At 42.1% G+C, this 21,503-nt stretch overlaps 3 protein-coding genes across 5 annotated transcripts; all 3 read right to left on the bottom strand.

Annotated features, from left to right (window-relative positions):
* Positions 1-909: 909 nt before the first annotated feature.
* LOC131366325 (trichohyalin-like) lies at positions 910-9,723 on the bottom strand. 3 transcript variants are annotated; one of them, XM_058410702.1, is made up of 14 exons: positions 9,619-9,723; positions 9,167-9,259; positions 8,994-9,055; positions 8,574-8,712; positions 7,984-8,448; positions 5,913-7,713; positions 4,525-5,651; positions 4,205-4,380; positions 4,077-4,123; positions 3,903-3,982; positions 3,318-3,419; positions 2,820-2,997; positions 2,660-2,702; positions 910-2,393 (listed from the first exon to the last, which is right to left on the bottom strand). In XM_058410702.1, exons 2-14 carry the CDS (start codon positions 9,251-9,253, stop codon positions 2,369-2,371), a joined length of 4,332 nt encoding a protein of 1,443 aa, XP_058266685.1. In that variant the 5' UTR covers positions 9,254-9,259; positions 9,619-9,723; the 3' UTR covers positions 910-2,368. The 3 variants fall into 3 exon arrangements, with proteins under 3 accessions (XP_058266685.1, XP_058266684.1, XP_058266686.1); XM_058410701.1 differs by having other exon boundaries at positions 3,903-4,000; XM_058410703.1 differs by lacking the exons at positions 910-2,393; positions 2,660-2,702; positions 2,820-2,997; ... (1 more) ...; positions 3,903-3,982; positions 4,077-4,123 and having other exon boundaries at positions 4,210-4,380; positions 4,529-5,651.
* A 944-nt stretch (positions 9,724-10,667) lies between these two features.
* LOC131366338 (zinc finger protein basonuclin-2) lies at positions 10,668-15,011 on the bottom strand. The gene is made up of 5 exons (XM_058410732.1): positions 13,635-15,011; positions 12,693-12,795; positions 12,374-12,597; positions 11,758-12,190; positions 10,668-11,474 (listed from the first exon to the last, which is right to left on the bottom strand). Exons 1-5 carry the CDS (start codon positions 13,698-13,700, stop codon positions 10,930-10,932), a joined length of 1,371 nt encoding a protein of 456 aa, XP_058266715.1. The 5' UTR covers positions 13,701-15,011; the 3' UTR covers positions 10,668-10,929.
* Positions 15,012-15,146: 135 nt separating this feature from the next.
* On the bottom strand, positions 15,147-19,588 carry mepceb (methylphosphate capping enzyme b). The gene is made up of 5 exons (XM_058410715.1): positions 19,345-19,588; positions 17,359-19,038; positions 16,476-16,694; positions 16,192-16,315; positions 15,147-15,741 (listed from the first exon to the last, which is right to left on the bottom strand). Exons 2-5 carry the CDS (start codon positions 18,874-18,876, stop codon positions 15,635-15,637), a joined length of 1,968 nt encoding a protein of 655 aa, XP_058266698.1. The 5' UTR covers positions 18,877-19,038; positions 19,345-19,588; the 3' UTR covers positions 15,147-15,634.
* Positions 19,589-21,503: the final 1,915 nt, after the last annotated feature.

Below are 21,503 nucleotides of genomic sequence, written 5' to 3' on the forward strand. Positions count from 1 at the left end.
TGAAATGATTTATCTTTTTTTTTATGTGATAGAAACCTGGCATTTCAACAGGGATGTGTAGAATTTTTATACTGTACTGTATAAAGTACAACTGTACTTATTACTCACTTTCGTAACTTTACATATCTGTACTTAATTGCAATAATACATCTGTAACTTTATTTAACATTATTAACATTTACTAACTTTACTTAATTCATTGGAATTACTTCACGTTCTGACACGTGCACATTATCTTTCAATTCCATCAAGAGTCTTTTGAATCAACAAGTCAATTTTCTCATGTCACGCTTTGTTCTCACACTCAAACACACACACACGCTGAGGGTCCTCGGGGAGAACGCTGGCACAAACGTTGCTCTGCTGTGAAGCTGCTGTGTGACTCACAGAACATGGACTTTCTACCATTTATCACCTAACTGAATGGCCGTAACATGTAGACACTGAGAGGAAATGTGCAGAAACTTTAAGGAGGAAAAGAAACGTTTTTATCTCTAGAGGACAAAGATCTCGAACACATCTCCGAGTGATTTACAGCCTGAACAGGCAAGAAGTCTCCGAAATCAAACAGCAGAATGACACGCAGACTACAGAACTTCATAAAAGCTGTCAGGATAAAAATAATAAAGTTAAATAATAATGTGTTTAAAAATAATATTGCTGTCTAAGAATTCAAATAATATAAATATTTGATCCATTTTATTTATTCATTTAATTCATTTTTGAAAATCAGTGACGGACCCTGGAAATTGTTTAGTGATGTTACAGATCATTATTTACAAAATTGGTAATGAACATTATACAAATACACAAACTACAAATTACACACCCCACCTCATTAACAATTATATTATTACTAATATAATATAATTAATTCATATAATAATAATAATAATAATAGATTGTGACAAACTAGTTTTTTTTTTTTCCCATTTTATTCACAATGAGCAGAAACAATATGGATTTACAGTGTGAGAAACACACACACACAATCAAACAGAACTATATACAGAAACAATTTTAAAATCCTGAAAACAGTTTAATGATTACATGTGTAGGTGTGTATGGCAGATTCAGAATAAACACACTGAGTGTATCTCAGAACTTATAAATCTCAGAATCTGACTCGTATCTTAAAGGCGCAGTAATCCATTTTTAAAAACGTCTTGTACAAATTACCTGGAATACGTGCACACTGAATCCTGCTACTTAACTATTAATCTCACTTAATGCACCTTCAAACACACCCTCATCCACTTCAGAGAACACTGTCACTCTCACACAAACACACATTCTGAAACACATGCACTCACGTACACACATGCACTCACACGCACAGTGGTTTTGGACGAGAGTTCACTTAATCACATCCCATTGTTACTGGAACACGGCATGCTTATAAAGGTGTCTAGTTTTAGTATCTGTAATGTTTAATATACACTTTATGAAGGCTGTGTACTTTAGAACATACTGCAGGACTCATGTAAAAGAGAAGGTAAAGAAAAGGGAAACAGCTGCTGTAGTGGTACCGGTTTGCGAGATCTGATGCGTCTCTGGAATGCTGAACGTGTTAAAAAGGAGTCGAAACGACCGAATGAAGTAATAATCCGGGGAATAAGAGGGCGCTACAGAGTGAGGTTATAACGTCAACACACATTTAACATTGTGTGTGTCTGTCTGTCAAATGTTTGAGGATATGTACAGCAATGAGAGTTAGGTGCTTTTCCTCTCCTCCACTCACTATGGTTTTAGATCAGGAGAATACAATAATGCTGTAATACTGATAAAATGTTAGTGTGTTCATCTCAGGACACACCGAAACGAAAATAAGAGTGAGTGTGTGTGTGTGTGTGTTTGTCCACTCAGCCAATCAGTAGTGACTAGCGCAGCAGATTTAAATATAAAGCACATTTAAGATAAAACACTGTATACAATGAATGTCTAAAACAGAAACACAGGAAACCCCCTAAAGGAAATGGCTCTTAATGCTGCAAATGAGACAGAGTCCAGCTGTCCGGAGCAGGGTTAGCGTGTGTCCCTGCTGGCATGTGGACCGGCAGAAACGACAACAAACATTATCATTGCAGATCATCATGATTACAGAGGTATAACGAAAATGAGCATGCCAACACCGCTAACAGCGAATGAAGGCTGGTCATTCTTGATCATGATTCTGTGTGCATAAATCTAATCAGGTCGCTGTTAGCAGGTTAGCATTCTGTTCAAACTCTTCCTCTGATCTTCTCAAAGTCAACAGGAGAAGTGTGTACTGTGTGTGTAAGAGATACTAAGCTTATTGTTGATCATCATGGAGCACCGATTAACATCTGGACAGCCATAAAGAACTCCAGACGTGTGTATATGTGTTTCAGCTTGTCTTTGTTGCACAGTCACTACAGAGAAACATAGATGAGATTAGGTTAGACCATACTATCAGAGCTGTCGTAAATAATAATAAAAAAAATAGTATGGAATTACGACGCATTATAATTTACAGTTTGTAAACTGTTATTCATACTTTGTTTTTTGCACACAACTCATGTCCTCGGCAGGAGATTCATTACTTTCCTCATAAAGGGCTAAACTAAAGCCATCCTGAACTTGTGTGTGTGTAGTAAAGTTTGAATAACAGCTTAAACACACTCCCATATACTCCTACCTGTGCTGGATGATATTGCTGGTGTGTGTATGGTTCTCCTCAGCTATAATTTCGTTCACACACAGACACACACACATTTATTACTCACAATGCAGTGCGATATGGAAACATGAAAAATGTAAACAACAACTGTGTGTGCATGTGTGTGTGTTTTATGTACCAGCAGCAGTCTGAGGTGTGTGTTGCTCCTCCTGTCTCTCTCTCTCCTCCTGCAGTGAGTGGATGTATTCAGGGCTGAGTGTGTCCTCCGGTTCTCCGATCAGATAAATGTTCTTAAAGCGGTAGTACAGCATGGATGCTTTAAACATGATCGCCTCACTCCCCCGGAACCACCGCATCTACACACACACATACATATACATATAATATATGTATATATATATGTATATGTATATGTATGTATGTATATATATATATATATATATATATATATATATATATATATATATATATATATATATATATATATATATGTATATATATATATATATATACACATACACACACACATATACACACACATACATACACATATACACATACACACACACACACACACACACTATTTGCATTCCCAACTACTATTATTCTAGTTTTTAAAGAGTTGCCATTGTTATGCTAGTAAACTGTAATAACATTTGTATAGGTGTGTGCACACCTTTCGGAGTGTGTCCATGAGCTCACTGTGGTTCTGAATGTGTCGAGAGGAAACAGACACAGAACTCAACTCATCCAACGCCAACAAACACTTATTCACATCCTACAGAGAGGAACAAACACAGTAACACTAATATAAATATACAGTGATCTGTGTATAATGGATACGAAAACACACACACAATGTACAATTCTTGAATTATTACTTTTAAATGTTTCCTGCCTCAGGATTCCTAGTCTCACTTGTGTTACAGTCCCTTAACAGCCTTTCTTTTTTCCTCTCTCCAAGATAATAGGACAAAAATGCAGCTTGTACTTTTTTGACACAGAAGTGTAAACAGTTCCAGCTTTACCTCTGACTGTGACAAACCGCTGACACTGGAGACTCCTTCCACACAACTACACAACACATATCTTCACCATAACAACAGTAGAGTGTGCCCTAAACACATCCCTGTGAATGAGCTGTTGACACCTACTAATATAAACCTGGATTAGTAGCTAGGCTACAGTCACAGCTGCTGTTATAGAAAACTAATCAACACCTTCTAACCAATCAGGAAGCTGAACAGTGCACAGGTCTTACAGGCTTTTCAAGGGTCATGGAAATCCTGATATCACCATGCAGTCTGTACAGCAGAGAGTCTGTGACTGACAATGCAGGAGCTGAAACACACACACACACTACATAAATTTCAAAACCCATTTGCAAATGTTAAAGATACTTGATACTTAATAGTTGATGTGATGTCAGTCTTACCTCTTCGTTTGTCCAATCTGTCCTCTTCTCCGTTATGTTTACTCTGCCTGTACACACACACACAGTATTTACTTAGTATTTAAACGTATTAGTTAGATGAAAGCATATTCACTCCTGTATTCACTCACTCCTCTGTCTGCTCCATCTCTCCACTCATCTCTGTTTCTGTCGCTTTTCCGTCGCTCTTTTCGTGAGTCTCCGCTTGGTTTGTGGCCTGACTCTGCTTTCTGCTTTTGGTGGATGTGACCAACCCCTGAAGAGACTTTAAAACACTCGTCCTCTTCTCTGCCAACATTTTACTCCTCTAAAAAAGGGAGGGAGGGAGAGAGAGAGAGAGACAGAAGAAAATAAGAAAGAGTTTAATACACATGTAATTATCTAATGTACACAAAAAAAGTGGGTGTGGCCAACTAATAGTATTTTAGTTGAGTCTAATTTTTTGTCCTACTTGCTTCCTCTTTTCATCCTCCAATTCCTTTTGTTTTGTGGACTCCAGCTCCTCCTCTCCCTTCTCCTCTTCTTCTTTATTCTTCTTTTCTTCTGTCTTTTCCTCTTTTTTATTTATTTTCTGATCTCCTAAATCTTTGTTCCTCTGCTTGTCATCCAGCTGCTTCTTCTCCCTCGTCTCCTCATTCTTCTCCCTCGTCTCCTGCTTTCCCTGCTTCTTCTCCCTCGTCTCCTCCACTCCCTGCTTCTTCTCCCTCGTCTCCTCCACTCCCTGCTTCTTCTCCCTCGTCTCCTCCACTCCCTGCTTCTTCTCCCTCGTCTCCTCCACTCCCTGCTTCTTCTCCCTCGTCTCCTCCACTCCCTGCTTCTTCTCCCTCGTCTCCTCCACTCCCTGCTTCTTCTCCCTCGTCTCTTCCTCTCCCTGCTTCTTCTCCCTCGTCTCTTCCTCTCCCTGCTTCTTCTCCCTCGTCTCTTCCTCTCCCTGCTTCTTCTCCCTCGTCTCTTCCTCTCTCTGCTTCTTCTCCCTCACCTCGTCTTCTCCTTTTTTCTCAGTCTCCTCATTTCTCCTCTTCACAGTCTTCTCTACTGCATTTTTGTTCCTCTGCTTCTTCTCCACTTCCCTTGTCTCCTCCTCTCTCTTCTTCTTACTCTCCATCTCCTCTTTCTTCTTCTCAGTCACCTTTTCTGCTACATCTTTGTTCCTCCTCTTCTTCTTCTTCTCCTCCATTGTCTCCTTCACTTTCTTCTCCTTCTCCTCTGTCCCCTCCTCTCCTTTTTTCTTCTTATCAATCTCCTCCTCTCTCATTTTCCTAGTCACCTTCTCTACTGCTTCTTCATTCTTCTGCTTCTTCTTTCTCTCCCCCATTTCCTCCACTCTCTTCTCCTCCCCCTCTCTCTTCCTCTTCTCACCAATGTACTCCTTTCCCCCCACCTTCTCTCCAGTGTTCCACTCAACCTCTGGTGAATTCTTTTCCTTCTTCTCGTCTGCATCCCTTTTTCCATTCTGCTCTCCGGTCCTCAATCTCAGAACTCTCCGGCCTCCCTCGTCCACCTCTTGCCTTTTTCTCTTTCCTACCTTACTGAATTCTGGCTCTGAGAGGCAGGGATTCTCATCCTGTTGTTTCGAGGCTGAAAACACAAAAAACAAGCACGCTCGCTAACACACACCATAAAAACAAGTCTCTGCTGTGAGAACTGTGTTCTCTCACTTCAGCTAGCAGCACATATCCATCTAACTGTGGGACAAGATGTTATTTTCTGATTAGTGCCAATTTGGGAAAACAAACCAAAAAATATTAAAACATGTGGTGAGTTCAAAATGACAAATTATTTGTGTCCTAATGCCACAGTAACCAATCTGCATGCAGTTTTGAGCCTGAACATGTTTACCTGCAGGGCTGGAGACAATATCAGCGATAGCTGGAGTAATCTCCTCCTTCTTCCTTCGCCCTTCTCTATTCTTCCATTCATCATCTGTCTGTTTCTTCTCAGTCTCTTTCTTCTGACCCTTTTCCTTTCTATCCTTCTGCTCTTCTGTCCTCCGCCTCAGCACTCTCCGTTCTCCCTCACTTTCTTCTTCCCGTTTCCTTGTTGGCCCCTCAATAAGAGCAAAACCTTGCGACCCAACAAGAACAGCACCTTGGGGCTCATCAGGAGCAGCACCTTGGGGCTCAACAGGAGCAGCACCTTGGGGCTCAACAGGAGCAGTGACTTTGGGTTTCACTGAAGTTGCACCTGGGATTCCAGGTACTGCATTCCTGTATTCATGGGTAGCAACGTGGGGTTCAACTGGAGAGTCATCTTGAGGTTTGAGAGCTAAGTATTTGCATTCTAAGGCTGAGACTTTGAGGTTTTGAAGCCGAATCTCTGGGTTGCGGAGGCGAGTCTCAGAACTCTGGTGGAGAGTCTCAGAGCTCTGGAGCCGAGGCACTGTAACCCTCAGCCAAGTCTTGGGTTTTAGGATCCGCGTGCCTGGGTTCTGGAGCCGTGGCTCTGAGGGTTGCATATGTCTTTCTGTTACCCTCTGCTGAATATCTGGGGTTTTTAGTTCTGTCTCTGGAGTTTGGAGCCGGGCCTCTTGGCTATGTTGGCATGGCACTGTGACCTTCAAGTAATTCTTGCTATTCCCGAGCCGAGTCTCTGGGGTTTGGAGGGAAGTCTCTGTTGTGCTGAGCCGAGTCTCACAGGCTCGAAGCCGAGGCTCTGTGGTCTCAAGCTGAGGCTCTGGAGTTCTGAGCTGAGTCTGCGGCTGTTGCCCTGTGACCTTCTTCAACGTGTTGGTATTCTGAAGCAGAGTCCCTGATCTCCGTAACCGAGTATTGAAAGTTTGGAGCTGAGTCTCTGGAGTCTGGAGCCCAGTCTCTGGAGTTTGGAGCTGAATTTCAGTGTTCTGTAGCTGTGGCTCTGTGTCCTGCACCCGTGGCTCTGTGTCCTGCACATGTGGCTCTGTGCCCTGCACATGTGGCTTCGTGTCCTGCACCCATCTCTTTGAATTCCGGGGTCGAGGCTTCGGGGTCTGTAGCTGAGACTCTGGGATCTTTAATGGTGGATCTGGAACTTTTACCCAACCCTTGGAGCTCCGAAGCCGAGTCTCAGGGTTCTTTAACTTTGGATCTGTGACCTTCACCCAACCCTTGAAATTCTGGGGCTTAGTGTCTGGGGTTCGGAGTTGAGGCTCAGGGATCTGTAACTCTGCATCTGTGACTTTTACCCAACCCCTGGAGCGCCGGGGCCGAGTCTCTGGGGCTCGGGGTCTAGTCTCTGTGGTTTTGGACCTAGTCTCAGGGTTCTGTAATGGTGGATCTGCGAGCTTTACCCAACCCATGGATTTACGAGGCCGAGTCTCAGGGTCCTGTAACTGTGGATCTGCGACCTTTACCCAACCCATGGATTTACGAGGCCGAGTCTCAGGGTTTTGTAACTGTGGATCTGCGACCTTTACCCAACCCTTGGATGTCCGGGGCCGAGTCTCAGGGTTCTGTAACTGGGAATCTGTGACCTTCACCCAACCCTTGGATTTCCGGGGCCCAGTCTTAGGGTTCTGTAAATGTGGATCTGTGACCTTTACCCAACCCTTGGATTTCTGGGGCAGAGTCTCAGGGTTCTGTATCTGTGGATCTGTGACCTTTACCCAACCCTTGGATGTCCGGAGTGGAGTCTCTGCTGTATGGCGCCGCTTCTCTAGGTTTGGCTGCAGTGTAATAGGCATGTGCCAATAATTGGTTAACTACAATTCAATATTCAACAGGTACTTCAAAACATAACTCTTGTGTCTATATATATAAAAAACAAAAGATAAAATCAAGGTACTGATAATCTAAACAAAACCCATAAATGTTGCAGAAAGCTCTTGATAAGCTACATATAAATTGTTAGAGATTAACTAACCATAATAATATTCTTTAGTTACATAATTGATCAAAATTACATGCATTAAAACATCCAAACTCACATTACATACCTTATTCTCTTCTACTCTGACTGGCAGCTTAGTCCTTGTTGTCTTTTTGGCTTTAGCCATCTTTGCTTTTGTAAGAATCTTCATCCTGGCAGCGTCCTTGTTCTTCACTACACTTGCTGTCTTTGAAATGATTGCTTTTTTGGCCAGGATGACTTTTTTGTGTGGAATGGGTTTTTTAGTTTGAGTTGTGCCATCAACAGGAGTTGCTTTTTTAGAAACTGGAGTGGCAGAAGTCACTTTTTCTGAAGGTGTTACTGCCCTCTTTTGGCTTGGCGTCTGTCTCCTATTCTGCGTCTCTGTGGACGGTTTATCCGGAGTGGTGTTTTTTACAGGCGTTTTATCATTCTTTATCGGAGTTGCAGCATTAGCGGGAGAGCTGGTTTCATTTTTCTTCCGAGTATTCTTCTTTACCACATTCCTCGCCTTCCTCCGCATCTCCTCCACCTTCTTCACCATATCAGCTTTCTGTCAGACACACAACAACCAGCATGGCAAGGTCTCTTGAAATGTAGAGAGCAAGCAGGAAACAGAAAATTAACCATATTCACAGTAAATACGTGCCCTAACATCTCGATATGGTGAATTCTGACCTTTTGACCTTTGAGGCCAACCCCTGGGTTATTTTCAATCTCCCACATGGCCAGATCAAAACCTCCTCGTTTGATGAGCTTCCCATGTTTCTCTTTGTTGGGCCAGTAATGCACAATGTCCTTGGGAAATAGAGTTGTTCTGTAGTAACAATAATAATAATAATAATAAAAAATAAAAATAAAAAACCAAATTAACAAAAAACTACAAAAGCACAATCATAAACAAGTTTTTAAGTAGAACACACACAGAGACAGAGTAAAGTAAGGCAACTTGTTGACAATAAATCACATTCTCACATGGAGTAAACATCACTGCATTCTATATAATACCGACCTTTTTTGCAGATGCTCTGTGTGTGTGTGTGTGTGTGTGTGTGTGTGTGTGTGTGTGTGTGTGTGTGTGTGTGTGTGTGAACTCACGTCTGGTGTGTTCCATAAAAGAAGATTGGGATCTTATTCCCCGGAGCCTTCCCAACAGCAATCTGTCCGTGGGAAATAAAAAGTCATAAGGCATGTTTGTCTGTCTGTCTCTCTTTGTCCATTTGCCAGTTCATCTTGGGCTCTTTCTGTAAGTGTGTGTGTGTGTGTGTTACCCGGGCTGGCCAGAAAGGATAACCCTTCATTTTGGCAAACACGACGTCTCCTGGACTGAAGTCATGGTGCAGAGGTGCACACTTCATCTTACACTGTAACACACACACAAACAGTTTGTATCTGTTGTATACACACCAGTAATGCACACTTACATACGTTTTGCACTATAAACAAAATTAGCAGCTGAAAGTTAAATAACTCTCCCAACTCTGTACAAATATACTAAACAGCTTATATTATAATAGCTCTTATACACTACCTAGTGCACTTTATTTTTCACACAGGGAGTCATTTGGAATGCAACCAGCGGCTAAACACGCTAACAAGAGGAACAACACAACATAGCGCAGGAATGTCGCTACCTCTCTACCTAAAACACACCATCGCAGCATAATGCACACTTATAACGTGTGTAAGGAAAAGTGTGTAGGTTTAAGCTTCGTTGCCTTACCGACTCTGCTTTATAGCACCAATGTGTTCATGAAAACAAATTAACACTTAATTCCTCTCGCGCTCTATGCCATTGAACACTGTTCCCCCCCTCACCCGCTTTCCGACAAGCCCCGCCTTCATCGTTAAGATTGGTTCGTTAGTATCCTCTTCACGAAGTTAACCTCTCCAATTGGCGAGTGAGCGTAAATATAGGTGGCTTACCCAATCACAGCTCAGGAGGCGGGTTTTATAACACAAGTGACGTGCTGAGAGACGCTTCCTAGACTTATTCGTTCTTGTTTAGAGTCAACATGGCGGCTCGCTGAACGAAATCACCGGTGTACCGCCATCTGCTGTGCTGGAGAATGAACACGAAAATCTTTTTTTTTAAATTCTCCTATAACTAAATACACGATTTATCAGCTTCACTAAGCACCTTTAATAAACATTTTCTTCTCATAAACTATGAATAAATTCTTTTTTTTGCAGCCCTGTGTTTTAACATTCGCCAGCTACACCCACATGTAATTGTTTGTAATTGTTGTACTCCAACACATTTCTTCATATTTACACACAACTTTAAGTCTAAATTAAAGCTGCAAGCACACATTCAATCCAGGACAAGTGTTGTTGTCGATCTTTAGGCAGCTCCCTACGTGTGTGAGGGGTCACCACAGCAGACCAACTGGTACACACAACAACTTGGCACAGGTTTAACACCAGATACCCTTCCTGACGCAACCCTCCCATTTTTATTCGGGCTTTGGACCGGCACTGCATCCAGTGGCTAGGATTTGGGCATTGGCTGGGAATCGAACCCGGGCCTTATGCATGATAGGTGAGAAACCAGCGCCCCAAACCAGGACAAGTGTACAGGGTGCCTACACACCTTGTACCTCGAGCCTTGAGGATGTAAATTTTGTCCACTGCAGAGTTTTTGTGGTCACTCAGGTGTTCATTAACTTTTATTAATTCTAATAATATTGAACATTTATTTATTTATTTATTTATTTTTTACTCATGATAAGGCTTTCAGGATTGTGTATTTTTGCATGAACACAAGCCAGATGTTTTCACCATGTTTACTGTTACACATGTTTACTCTACACTTATTACACAATAACAGTAACATTTTATTCACACACTCAGATCGCAGTGCTATGTAGGGAACAGAAAAGAGGGGCTAAAGGTTATTACCAGGATTACACACATCCTGTTTAAGCTCTTGTTCTCTTCAGCATGTTGTTGTTACAGCCATCCCTCTTCCTCTCTCTGGGGTTTCAGTGTTTTAGTGGTTTATATCAGATGTCTATCAGATGCTAGCTGTTTATCATGTGTCATTATCACCTGTTTCCATTTTGATCTTCATCGGCATGGTGGACTTGCGGGATTTCTTTCTGGCTGTTGAACCAGTGACCGCTTTACATGCATCCTGTGTAGTCCAGAGGTGAGTGGAAGGCCCACCCCCTGCACTGTAATCTAACATTTTATGTTGATCGATCATTTCTGTGTAATTATTTTTGTTAGCACTTGATGTGGTAACAGGTGCTCGCATAGCCTCCTCAAATATTTTCACTTCCTGTATTTTCACTGCAGACGTGGAGGACTGGGATGAAGACCACTGACATGTCATGGAGTGTGTGTGGTGTGTGTTGTGCAGGCGTGGGTTTGGATTAGCACTGTGTCTGTTCCGGCTCCTCAGCGAGCTGAACAGCATGCTGCAGCCCTCCACAGTGCAGCGGTGTTTGACTTTGAGATGCACAGCATTGTAGTGGATCTTCAGCGTTCCCCTGTCGTAGAACGTTTTCCCACATGAGCCGCAGCTCACGCGAGACTTCCTCACGGGAGATGAGCACGAACGCTGATCCCTCGTTCCTGAAGAAAACAAGGAAAAGTAAGCAAGTTAAGTGAGTGCAGTGCTGCAGCTGCTGATGCCAAACTGATGAGGACAAGGATGAAGAGTGCTGTGTAAGATTCAATATTTCACTGAAGGTTATGAACTTAAAAATGTTCTTCTCGTCTCTTGCTATGTGAGCTTTACTTTCCCATTTAGCTCTGATTTAGTGCTACTTTATACAATATGCCTGAAATTTCACTTTTGACTCACATGAAAAATACTGAGGAAGGTTTTGCTAACAAAGAAACTGTTTTTTGTCACCTCTGTGTTTTCTCTCTTCTCCTCTCCGTATCGAAGGATTGGTCACGATCGCTGCTGGAGATTCTGCTTTTTCTCCACATTTTATCTCTCGGTGTCTCTGTAATTTACAGAATTCTCCTGGAAACTGGTGAAGGAGTGATGAGGAAGAATCGCTGCACTCCTCTATGCCTCCTGACACATTTTCTAAATGGATCAATCCAGGTGACCTTTGACCTTTGTTGATTCCATTCGTCTGGAGAGTTTGGCTTGTGTTGGGAAAGAGCTGTGGTGTGGGTTCCGAGATGTTTGGTGAAAGTGGAAGCTGCTGGTGCTGAGAGATCATCAGCTCTGCACTGGATTTAGTTTCGCCGAAACGTAAAAACTGGTGCAGGGTCACAGATTCATCTTCAGGTGTCATGATCACCCAGCGGTCCAAAACCTTTCCTGATGAGTCCTGCACAAAAAAAGCAAACAGAAGCAAGAAATAAATAATTCAAGAGCTTTATCTGTTTATTGCGGTGTTCCTCAGAGCTCAGCACTCAAACGGCTGATATTCTTCTTCTACACTTTTTATCCTTCACTAGAGCACCAGATAAACCACCTCTGCATCAGTGTATGTGTGTGTGTGTGTGTGAACCTGCAGCTTGTATCCTCGGACATAATCGTGCAGCGTCCAGCCATGTGTGTGCAGGGTGTTGAGGACGTGTTGGTGTATAAGGACACTGAAGAGTCGGTCCAGGAGAATCTTCATCCTGATAGGAAAAGCGTGTGTTCCGAAAAGAATCAGAGCGCTGAGGTCACACACAACAGCCGAGTGAACAACCTCCACCTGATCTGAACACACACTTAGCTTACTGAGAGCTAACACACACACACACACAAAGAAAACAAGTTCACATCTGTTAGTGCTGGAGATTCTGTCTCATACATACACACACACTCACACACACACACACCATGTGTCACCCATCCGTGGTGGCAGCGGTCACATGACCTCAGGTTGAGTCGTTCAGGCAGGAAACCCTCACAGCTGCAGTTTGCATCTGTACACCTGAACACCTAAGACAAGAACGTTTTCTTTTTTAATTGACTGACAATCAAAAAACCTCACCTGCAAATAAACAAGTTTTAATGATTAACACACATGTATATTAACAAATATAAAAATAAATATTATTCTGCATTTTCTGGAAATGACTATCATTAACACTGGTGTCTGATATTTAAAAATATTTATAACTATAATTTGATCATTCTAAAAATGATGATGATTTCATGAACTGCTGTTTGTACTTGATAATAAATTACTTATTATTTATTATTAATATTTTATTAATTTAATGACTAATTGATCATATACATAATTAATAGGCTAGATAAGATGTACAACGATTTTTAATAATAATAGATCAAAATTGTACAAAAGAATCAAAATGTTATTTATTTATTTGACCAAATAGCAATTAAATATCATTCATTTTAATGCAGACAAAATGTAAATGATTGACCTTTAAGACCAATAATCTCTAAACATATAATTAACATTAATATCAAATATTTAAATAAATGTAAATAATAAATTCTGAATAGTTAAATTATTTTTTTATATTAATTTGTTTAATTAAATCCTATAATTTTCCTATATAATTTTAGAAACCCATCACCTGATCTAACCTAATAACCACAATCACAGAGAACGAGGGAGAGAGAGAGAGAGAGAAAGAGAGAGAGAGAGATCTAGACAACATTTAGAACATTGGAGAATATGGAAAACGTGCTGTGGTTAATAAAATGAATATAAATACAGTTTAATAAACAAAAAATATTACAGAAACAATTAAAAATCAGACAATAAAACTGCAATTAAGGCGGCAGCATATGTGTAAAATAATACAAACCTGCTGATTTAGTGTGTGGACGGTGTGTGTCCATGACTGCACATCTGATCCAGTTCTAAACAGCATGAGTCCTGTTCGTGGTGTGTGTGTGTGTGTGTAATTAGATTTTTGCACCTTCACTCCCTTGGTCCTTTTGTAAATGTAGATATCATGACTCCACCCACTTAATGATAGCAGGAAAGTGATGTGATTGGATCAGGTTTATTCATGGTCTGAGGACGCAGATTCTGTGAGGAAGAAGAGATAGATAGATAGAGAGAGAGAGAGAGAGAGAGAGAGAGAGACAGACAGACAGAAAGAGAGAGAGAGAGAGAGAGAGAGAGAGAGAGAGAGAGATTTTTTTCTGTTCACTGTGTGTGAGCAAACTTTATGGGTCATTACTATTAGAAAGGGTGACTCTCTCTCACACACACACACACACACACACTTACTTCTGATTGACTTTAAACACCATTTGTTGTTTTAAGTGTCTCACATACAGACGGGGTGTGTAAACTTTTTGACTACATGTGAGTCAGATTTTTTCAAAATGAATATGTTGATATACACTACTGAACATTATTTTATTGACTCACAGAACTGCTGTGTGTGTGCGTTTTATTTTCGTCATTAGTATTTGATGTCTTTTAGGACATCGTGTCTTTATGGAAAACTTTAAGTAACCGGGGACGACATCAAAGCTTGGATGTGTCTGTCCTTGTTAGAGCATTCCATCTCTTACACACACACACACCTGTGAGCTGTGGCCAGTAGGAGGACTCAAGTGACCGAGCCAAAAAACTGAGACTCTCAGGAGAGAGGAGGAGAAAATCTCACTTTTATCTTTTACCCTCTTTTTCTGCTCCTTCCCTTTGTTGCCACTTTCTTCTGTCCCACATTGCGTGTGTGTGTGTGTTTTTCTTTGTGGATGATCCAACTTGGCATGTTATTGTGACATGCAGAAGATCCAGTTACTAAGAAAGTTTGTCTTTTTTGTCATAATTAAGAGCTGAAACTGTTTCACAGCATTCCCCTGTGTGTGTACACCACATGAGGAAATTACTACAGTTAAAAAGTTTTCCAGCATACTTTTAGCATAGGATTTCTGTTATTAAGCGAGACGCTGTGCTGCTATAATGCAGGTGTTTACAGGATGTTCGGCAGCGCTAACTGTAGCTACACACGGTTAAAAATATGCTTACAAATATAATTTTTCAATCATTAATAAACAATACAGTGTGTGTAAAACATGTAATAGATAAAGCTCTGCGCTGTTAGAGGAAAATAATCAGTTCAGAGTGAGATTTGAGAGGGAAAACAACCACCTAGAGCTTCATTATTCAAATATCAAAATCATTATTAGTTACTTACCCCCATGACGCCCAGGTTAAAATGGCGAACACACACACACACACACACACACTCTGAGCAGATGTTAGCATAATCGTACAGATGCCAAAGATAACGCTGATGGCTAACAGAACACACATTAACACTTTTTCAAGCAGCTCTGAAGACACGTCAAGCCATGAATCAAAGACTCAATTATTTATTCTATACAACAAACATCTCCAATTCTCTTTCACAAACTTTGTCCAAAAAAAAGAAAGTTTGAAAATGGTTATATGAACTTTTTTTTACACTTACAGTTAAAGCTACACACACAAGCCTAAAATTTACAATACAAACAGGGGTTGAGCTGTTAGAATGAAGACGCAACAACCCTTTATTAAAAAGATTAATAGTCCATCTGTCTGTGTGTTTGTGTGCGCGCGTGTTTAACTAAAACATGGGCACCCCCTGGTGACCACTTGATAGAACTGAGGGTTCTGATGCACGTGGATGTGCGCGCGCGTGTTTAACTAAAACATGGGCACCCCCTGGTGACCACTTGATAGAACTGAGGGTTCTGATGCACGTGGATGTGTGTGTATGTGTGCGCGCGCACTGTGGCTCTTTAGGAACAGAGACCTGTGGAACTGATCACATCTCTAATTAAAGCAGCACTGCAGCATAAACATTCATTCGGTCGCTCTTTCCTCATCCTGTGTGTCACTTCCTCTCCTAGTGGATGATTTTCTGCTGGAGGCGGGGCCTTTGTGGAACAGATAGATTGGCCTCTGGATTCCTGAGAAAGAGAAAACAACAAAAAGTGATCATAAAAATGGTTGTACAGAAACACACGGATGCATAACAGTGCGGTAAGTTCCAATATAATTGGCACCCTTCAGGAAAATGTGCTGCAGAAGAAATGCTCGCGTTGATGTTTGTGTCTTTACCCTGCAGTCACACTAGAGGGCGACAGTTAGCTGATATCGCCCCATGTTTGATTTCTGAGGTTCTCATATGGTAGAACAGCTGATACTGAAGATTGGTTAGTGTACCAGCCCTGAAATAAGCTCAACCCCCAGCCAAAAGAAATAATGAAATGCAGCTGAAGGGGCGGGGTTAGGTGGGGGAAGGTGAAGGCTGTTCAATTGTCTTTGTAATTGTAATTTCTGAAATAACAGACTGCTCTGGAAATAGAATATTTTGTGTGTGTGTGTGTAGTGAAGGAGGCAGAGTTATGGTGTCTTACCTTTAGAACAGCTCCTGGTGGCACTGATGAGCTCATAGCTGGTGAATCCTACCTCGGAAGTGAGGTACGAGCTGAACTGGTCCGGCCTGAGCCGAATGCTGTTGTAGTTCCTGTGGGTTGTTTCCTAAAAACACATCATAAATCACACACAAACTGGGATTAGTCTGAGAGTAGAGGGGTTTATTCTGGATTCAGTTAGGGATTAGTGTTTAGTTAATGTCTTTAGTAAGGGCTTGGTATAAGTTTAGTCCAGAAACAGTGGAAACACACACACACAGGTTTACCGTCAATCTCTTCCTCTTGCTGTAGGAGCTCCATGGCTGTGGTTGGAGGATAAACACTCCCCCGGGGTTCAGGTGTGTGTAAACACGCCTGAAGAGTCGCTGAAGCCCGACATCTCCCCAGTTCAGCTGAATCCACTTTGTCACGTTCAGACACATGATGACATCATACTCTGCACCCTGTGACATCACCACTGCATCGCTGTCTGGCATGTAGTTCCCCTACAATCACACACACATATATGTGCATGCATGCACACACTTCATTTGTCCTCAAGCTCTAGAGTATACAAAGAAACATGCAAAAGTTTCTACTAGAGTAATGAACAAAAACAAACTTAAAAGTGAAAAGCAAATTTGCAGCCAAAAGCTAAAGCTAACCAGGTGAGCAAACCTTAGACTAGCAAATGAAAGCTAACCCAGGGGGAGAGACTGAACTCAAGCTAAACTACTAAGCAAATGCTAAGCTAGCAGAAGGAAAAACTACTGCGGAACTCAAATCAGGTGATTTGTACATAGACTCATGATCCTCGGGTTGAGTGACGGAAGATTGACGGCGGTCAAACATGCTCATTAGAATATTAGGCCACACCCAGTAGGACATCCTCAGATGTGAGGTCCAGCTGCTGTGAGTGTTTATTTACATCCTGTTTACTTCTGAATATTTAATAATAATAATAATAATAATAATAATAACAACAACAACAATGATTTGTATTTCATCCTCAATTACACTGTGTGTGTCACTAAGCAAGAACCATTTTGTTACAGACGTTCTGTTTTATGGCTCTACTCCATTTTGAGTTTGCAAATATCTAAACACATGATCAGGCCAGTGTGTGTGTCTCTCTCTCTCTCTCTCTCAAACACACACACACACACTTACCTTCATGAAGGACACATTGTTAGGAAACACTCCAGGGGCAGGAGGCAGTAAAGGAGGAGCACTGATTGGCCCCCTGCATAGTCTTAAAGACAGAGGGAATGTCCGCCTCGTCTCCACTTCACAAGGTTTCTCCCGTGTGTCTGTATTTTGTCTCACTTCCCGTTTATGCAGCTCAGACAGGAAGTGCCGGAGGTTCTGGCGTGCTGCATGAACCACACTGCCATCGATATCCAAGCCCAGGATGTGGACAGGGCTCCAGTTCTTAGCGATGGCGAGAGTCATGTGACCTACATTGCAGCCAATTTCCAGGACTTTTTTCCCACGGAACCATTCGGGCCGGAACGCCGCCAGACGGGGATCTATGTTTAAAGTCGGTGTCTGATAACCATAGTAATGGCTATAGGTGCCATAATGGTACTCGCGTTTCGGTTTGCGTTGATTTTTTAGTGACACACGATGGTTTGCTTCAAGATGGCTTCCTGTGGCTCCACCCACAATGGGTGTGTGAAATGTCTGACTCCGCCCTCTGTCTAAATCTAGCTGCTTATTGGTGGGAGTTGGCGTGATGGACAAGCGTTCGGAACGGCTGGTTGTTCGTCTGCGCTTTCTTTGTTTGGATGGCTGAGTGGTGGAGTTTCTAGTTCTTGCCTGAGGGGCGGAGTTTGTGGACCGGCGTCGTGGCAGTATGGGAGGGACCACTTCATCACGGCAGTTGATGGTTGTGTTGAGTTCGTAGGGTCGCGGTGACTCTTCAACTTGTTCCTCTTCTAAATGCTGTGTAGGAAACAGGGCACCCTCTTCTTCAGCACCCTTTGCCTTTTCAGAGTCTGAGGGTTCAAGATGGCCGACACTACCACCATGGTGCCTGTTTCTATGACGCCGCCTCTTTAAGGGTGACACTAGGACACCTCTGTTGGCATTTCCGCCCTTGCCGCTGAGGTTCAGAGGGTCAGTGATGTCTCTGGGGATCAGGATCTCGACAGGTTCCCTACTCTTGGAGGGAAGTGGTGACGATTTGGGTGTCTCTGCGTTTAGTGCCCGGTTCACCTCCTCGTCCAACAGGCTGTTCAAATTCAATGGGTCAAAGATGTTTCCCCCCAACAGGAAGTTGCTGGGCAGCACCGGGTCACACTCAGAGTTAGCTCTCCGTCTGCGCTTGCTAAATCCGGGATGCTTAAAGCCAGCGTTCATGCTGTAGCGTCGTTTGCCAAGTTTTTGAGGCCCGGCTTGGGACTGTATACCATTTTTTGCATACAAGAGCTTATTGTTTCCTTTTGCCTGCATCGTCTCTGTGACTTCCTCATCTTGTCCCACCTCGTCTGTCAAAGTGGGGTTAGTAGGCACTTCTGCTAGCACCATATTAGCCATAAACGGCGCATCAATACTGACGGGTGTCAAAGAAGAGGGACTCAGAGCCTTAACTCGCTCTGAAAGGTTCTGGGTAGGTGGTGGGCCCAAAATGGACGCCGTTCCATCTCCTGTTAAGACAGTTTCTTTCTCTATGGACATCTCAATCATCTTCTATTGCTCAGTTCTGCATGCATGGGCAAGACAGGGAGAAAGGCGTCCAAAATTGTCGGGATAAAGTTTGCTTTTGTAAACTTGCAGAAAACTTGTCTGCTTATAGGTTCAAAGACGTTCCCATGTTACTGTGGCTGAACCAGTCAGACTGCAGTGGAGCTGGAAAACAATTACAAACCATACAGTTAATGCTAACACATAAATCAGCAATGCTAATCATTATTAATACTGTGGAAAACTGGTGAGACTAAAATTAAGACAGATCTCCCTCTACCTAACTCTCTCTCTCTCTCTTAGACACACACACACACACACACACACACACACACACACACACACACACGGAGCTCCGCCTTCTTGCTTGTGTTGAGCTGTGGCTGAGAGCTTCCCTCCCCCAAGTTACTGCTTTCTCTGCAAAACACCAAGAAAAACCCACAGTTGTGACTTCAGCGCCATCTTATTTACCGTGTCGGACTTGTTTGTATCCCGTGACCCTTGAACCCCAAACCAAAAAATGCACCAAAAAAATCTCTCTCTGTGACGTCCATTCCAAAAAACACGCATTTCTCAAATCATTCGAGCACGGTTAGGACTCGGCATGGTGTGTGCGTGAACGTTTGCGAGATTATTTTTCAATTTTTTCTGTCTAATATGTAAAAGAGTGTATGCTTCTGAGCCTTCAAGGCTTCTGTATGTTACTGCTGAGGTACCCACGCTCTTATACCTCACTACAGCCCTGAGGAAACTCTAACCGACAGCCGATTCGACCAATAACAAACGAGAATGGAATCCGTACGCGTCGTGATGACCAATAGAATTGCTCATATTGAAGCACGCGCTGCCAGGTCCCGCCTTTACGCCTCGTTAGGTGTCTAAACTATCTGCCTGAAACGTAGCCGATCATCCGTTTCATTTCATATCATCAACAAATATTATCCAAATGAAAATACAATTCAGAATACACACATATTTCCGTTATGAGAAAGTCGAGAATTATGTTTACTGTTAAAAGCCTTCTACATTCATAAAAGTTTTTCAGGAATCTGCACGGACACCAACTTCCCGTGTAAACAACAAGCAAGGTTTCTGATCAAACTTGTTCAATTTTAAAGCAGTTAGTTAATCTAAAAGTCACTTTTGCACAAAATAAATAGTGTTTACGAATATACCGCGTTTCAGTCGACAAGAAGTTGTTTTTACACACAATCATACCAAGTTAAAATTCTTACTTTTCCCACCTATATTCCGGTAAATAGCTCCTGTTTCAATGATTGGTGGACTGCGCCAGAGGAAGAACTACTAGCCAATCACAGTTGAGAAGGCCGCGTACTTCTGTCCAATCTTAGCACAGAGAAAAGGAGACGCTTCCACTTTTCGCTGATGTGACCCTTTGGAAAATGTAGTCCAAGTTTATAAATGCAGTACTCAAGATTTAATCGGAAAAAAATGGAAAAAAAGAAAAAGAAAACAAACAAATAGACAAAACAAAAAACATCTATTTCCAGTCTTATACATTAAAACTACACCATTCATTATTACATGTTTATTATTGTTGCTAGGTAACAGCAAAAATAAGCGAACCTTTTTAAAGGAATTTTGAATTTACACTATACTTAATGGTCACTGTTTGCATCACTCTTTGGACTGTTTAGTATTAATAAGAGTGATTCATCCATAGCTTACTTAGCGAGCTGAGCTCTGAGTCAGGATCTTACAGGGTCTAACAGTTGCTAAATATAATATCTAATGGTCTCTAGTGATGTGCAGCATACCAACAACAGACTGAATATTTGAAGTGCATTGATTGGACTGATCTAAAGATACTTGCAACTGTGTGTGTGTGTGTATATATATATGTATATATATATATATATATATATATATATATATATATATATATATATATATACACCGATCAGGCATAACATTATGAGCAGTGACAGGTGAGGTGAATAACACTGATAATTTCCTCATCATGGCACCTGTTAGTGGGTGGGATATATTAGGCAGCAAGTGAACATTTTGTCCTCAAAGTTGATGTGTTAGAAGCAGGAAAAATAGACAAGCGTAAGGATTTGAGCGAGTTTGACAAGGACCAAGTTGTGATGGCTAGATGACTGGATCAGAGCATCTCCAAAACTGCAGCTCTTGTGGGGTGTTCCCATCTGCAGTGGTCAGTATCTATCAAAAGTGGTCCAAGGAAGGAACAGTGGTGAACTGGCGACAGGGTCATGGATGGCTAAGACTCATTGATGCATGTGGGGAATGAAGGCTGGCCCGTGTGGTCTGATCCATCAGATGTGATACTGTTGCTCAAACTGCTGAAGAAATTAATGCTGGTTCTTATAGAAAGTTGACAGAATACACAGGGAATCACAAGGAGTTTGTTGTGTATGTCTAGTCAGGGTGCCCATGCTGCCCTCTGTTGCACCACAGAAAGCGGCAACAAAGCGCATGTGAGCATCAGAACTGGACCATGCAGCAATGGAAAAAGGTGGCCTGGTCTGATAAATCACGATTTCTTTTACATCATGTGGATGGCCGGGTGCATGTGCGTCACTTACCTGGGGAACACATGGCACCAGGATGCACTATGGGAAGAAGGCAAGCCAGAAGAGGCAGTG

Source organism: Hemibagrus wyckioides, linkage group LG15 (assembly GCF_019097595.1).
Source record: "Hemibagrus wyckioides isolate EC202008001 linkage group LG15, SWU_Hwy_1.0, whole genome shotgun sequence".
In the NCBI taxonomy this organism is placed as follows: domain Eukaryota; kingdom Metazoa; phylum Chordata; class Actinopteri; order Siluriformes; family Bagridae; genus Hemibagrus; species Hemibagrus wyckioides.

Excerpts from the sequence above, each read along its gene's own strand:
- mepceb (XM_058410715.1), bottom strand. The coding sequence starts at position 18,876 with ATGATTGAGATGTCCATAGAGAAAGAAACTGTCTTAACAGGAGATGGA. Across the intron at positions 16,316-16,475 it reads GCAAGAGGAAGAGATTGACG|GAAACAACCCACAGGAACTA; the intron begins GTAAACCTGTGT and ends ATGTGTTTTTAG. Across the intron at positions 15,742-16,191 it reads CACCAGGAGCTGTTCTAAAG|GAATCCAGAGGCCAATCTAT; the intron begins GTAAGACACCAT and ends TCTCTTTCTCAG.
- LOC131366325 (XM_058410701.1), bottom strand. The coding sequence starts at position 9,253 with ATGAAGTGTGCACCTCTGCACCATGACTTCAGTCCAGGAGACGTCGTG. Across the intron at positions 5,652-5,912 it reads TATTGTCTCCAGCCCTGCAG|CCTCGAAACAACAGGATGAG; the intron begins GTAAACATGTTC and ends TTGTGTTTTCAG. Across the intron at positions 2,703-2,819 it reads CACACCTCAGACTGCTGCTG|CTGAGGAGAACCATACACAC; the intron begins GTACATAAAACA and ends ACGAAATTATAG.
- LOC131366338 (XM_058410732.1), bottom strand. The coding sequence starts at position 13,700 with ATGCTGTTTAGAACTGGATCAGATGTGCAGTCATGGACACACACCGTC. Across the intron at positions 12,598-12,692 it reads CCACGGATGGGTGACACATG|CTCTCAGTAAGCTAAGTGTG; the intron begins GTGTGTGTGTGT and ends TGTGTGTGTTAG. Across the intron at positions 11,475-11,757 it reads AGAAGAGAGAAAACACAGAG|GAACGAGGGATCAGCGTTCG; the intron begins GTGACAAAAAAC and ends TGTTTTCTTCAG.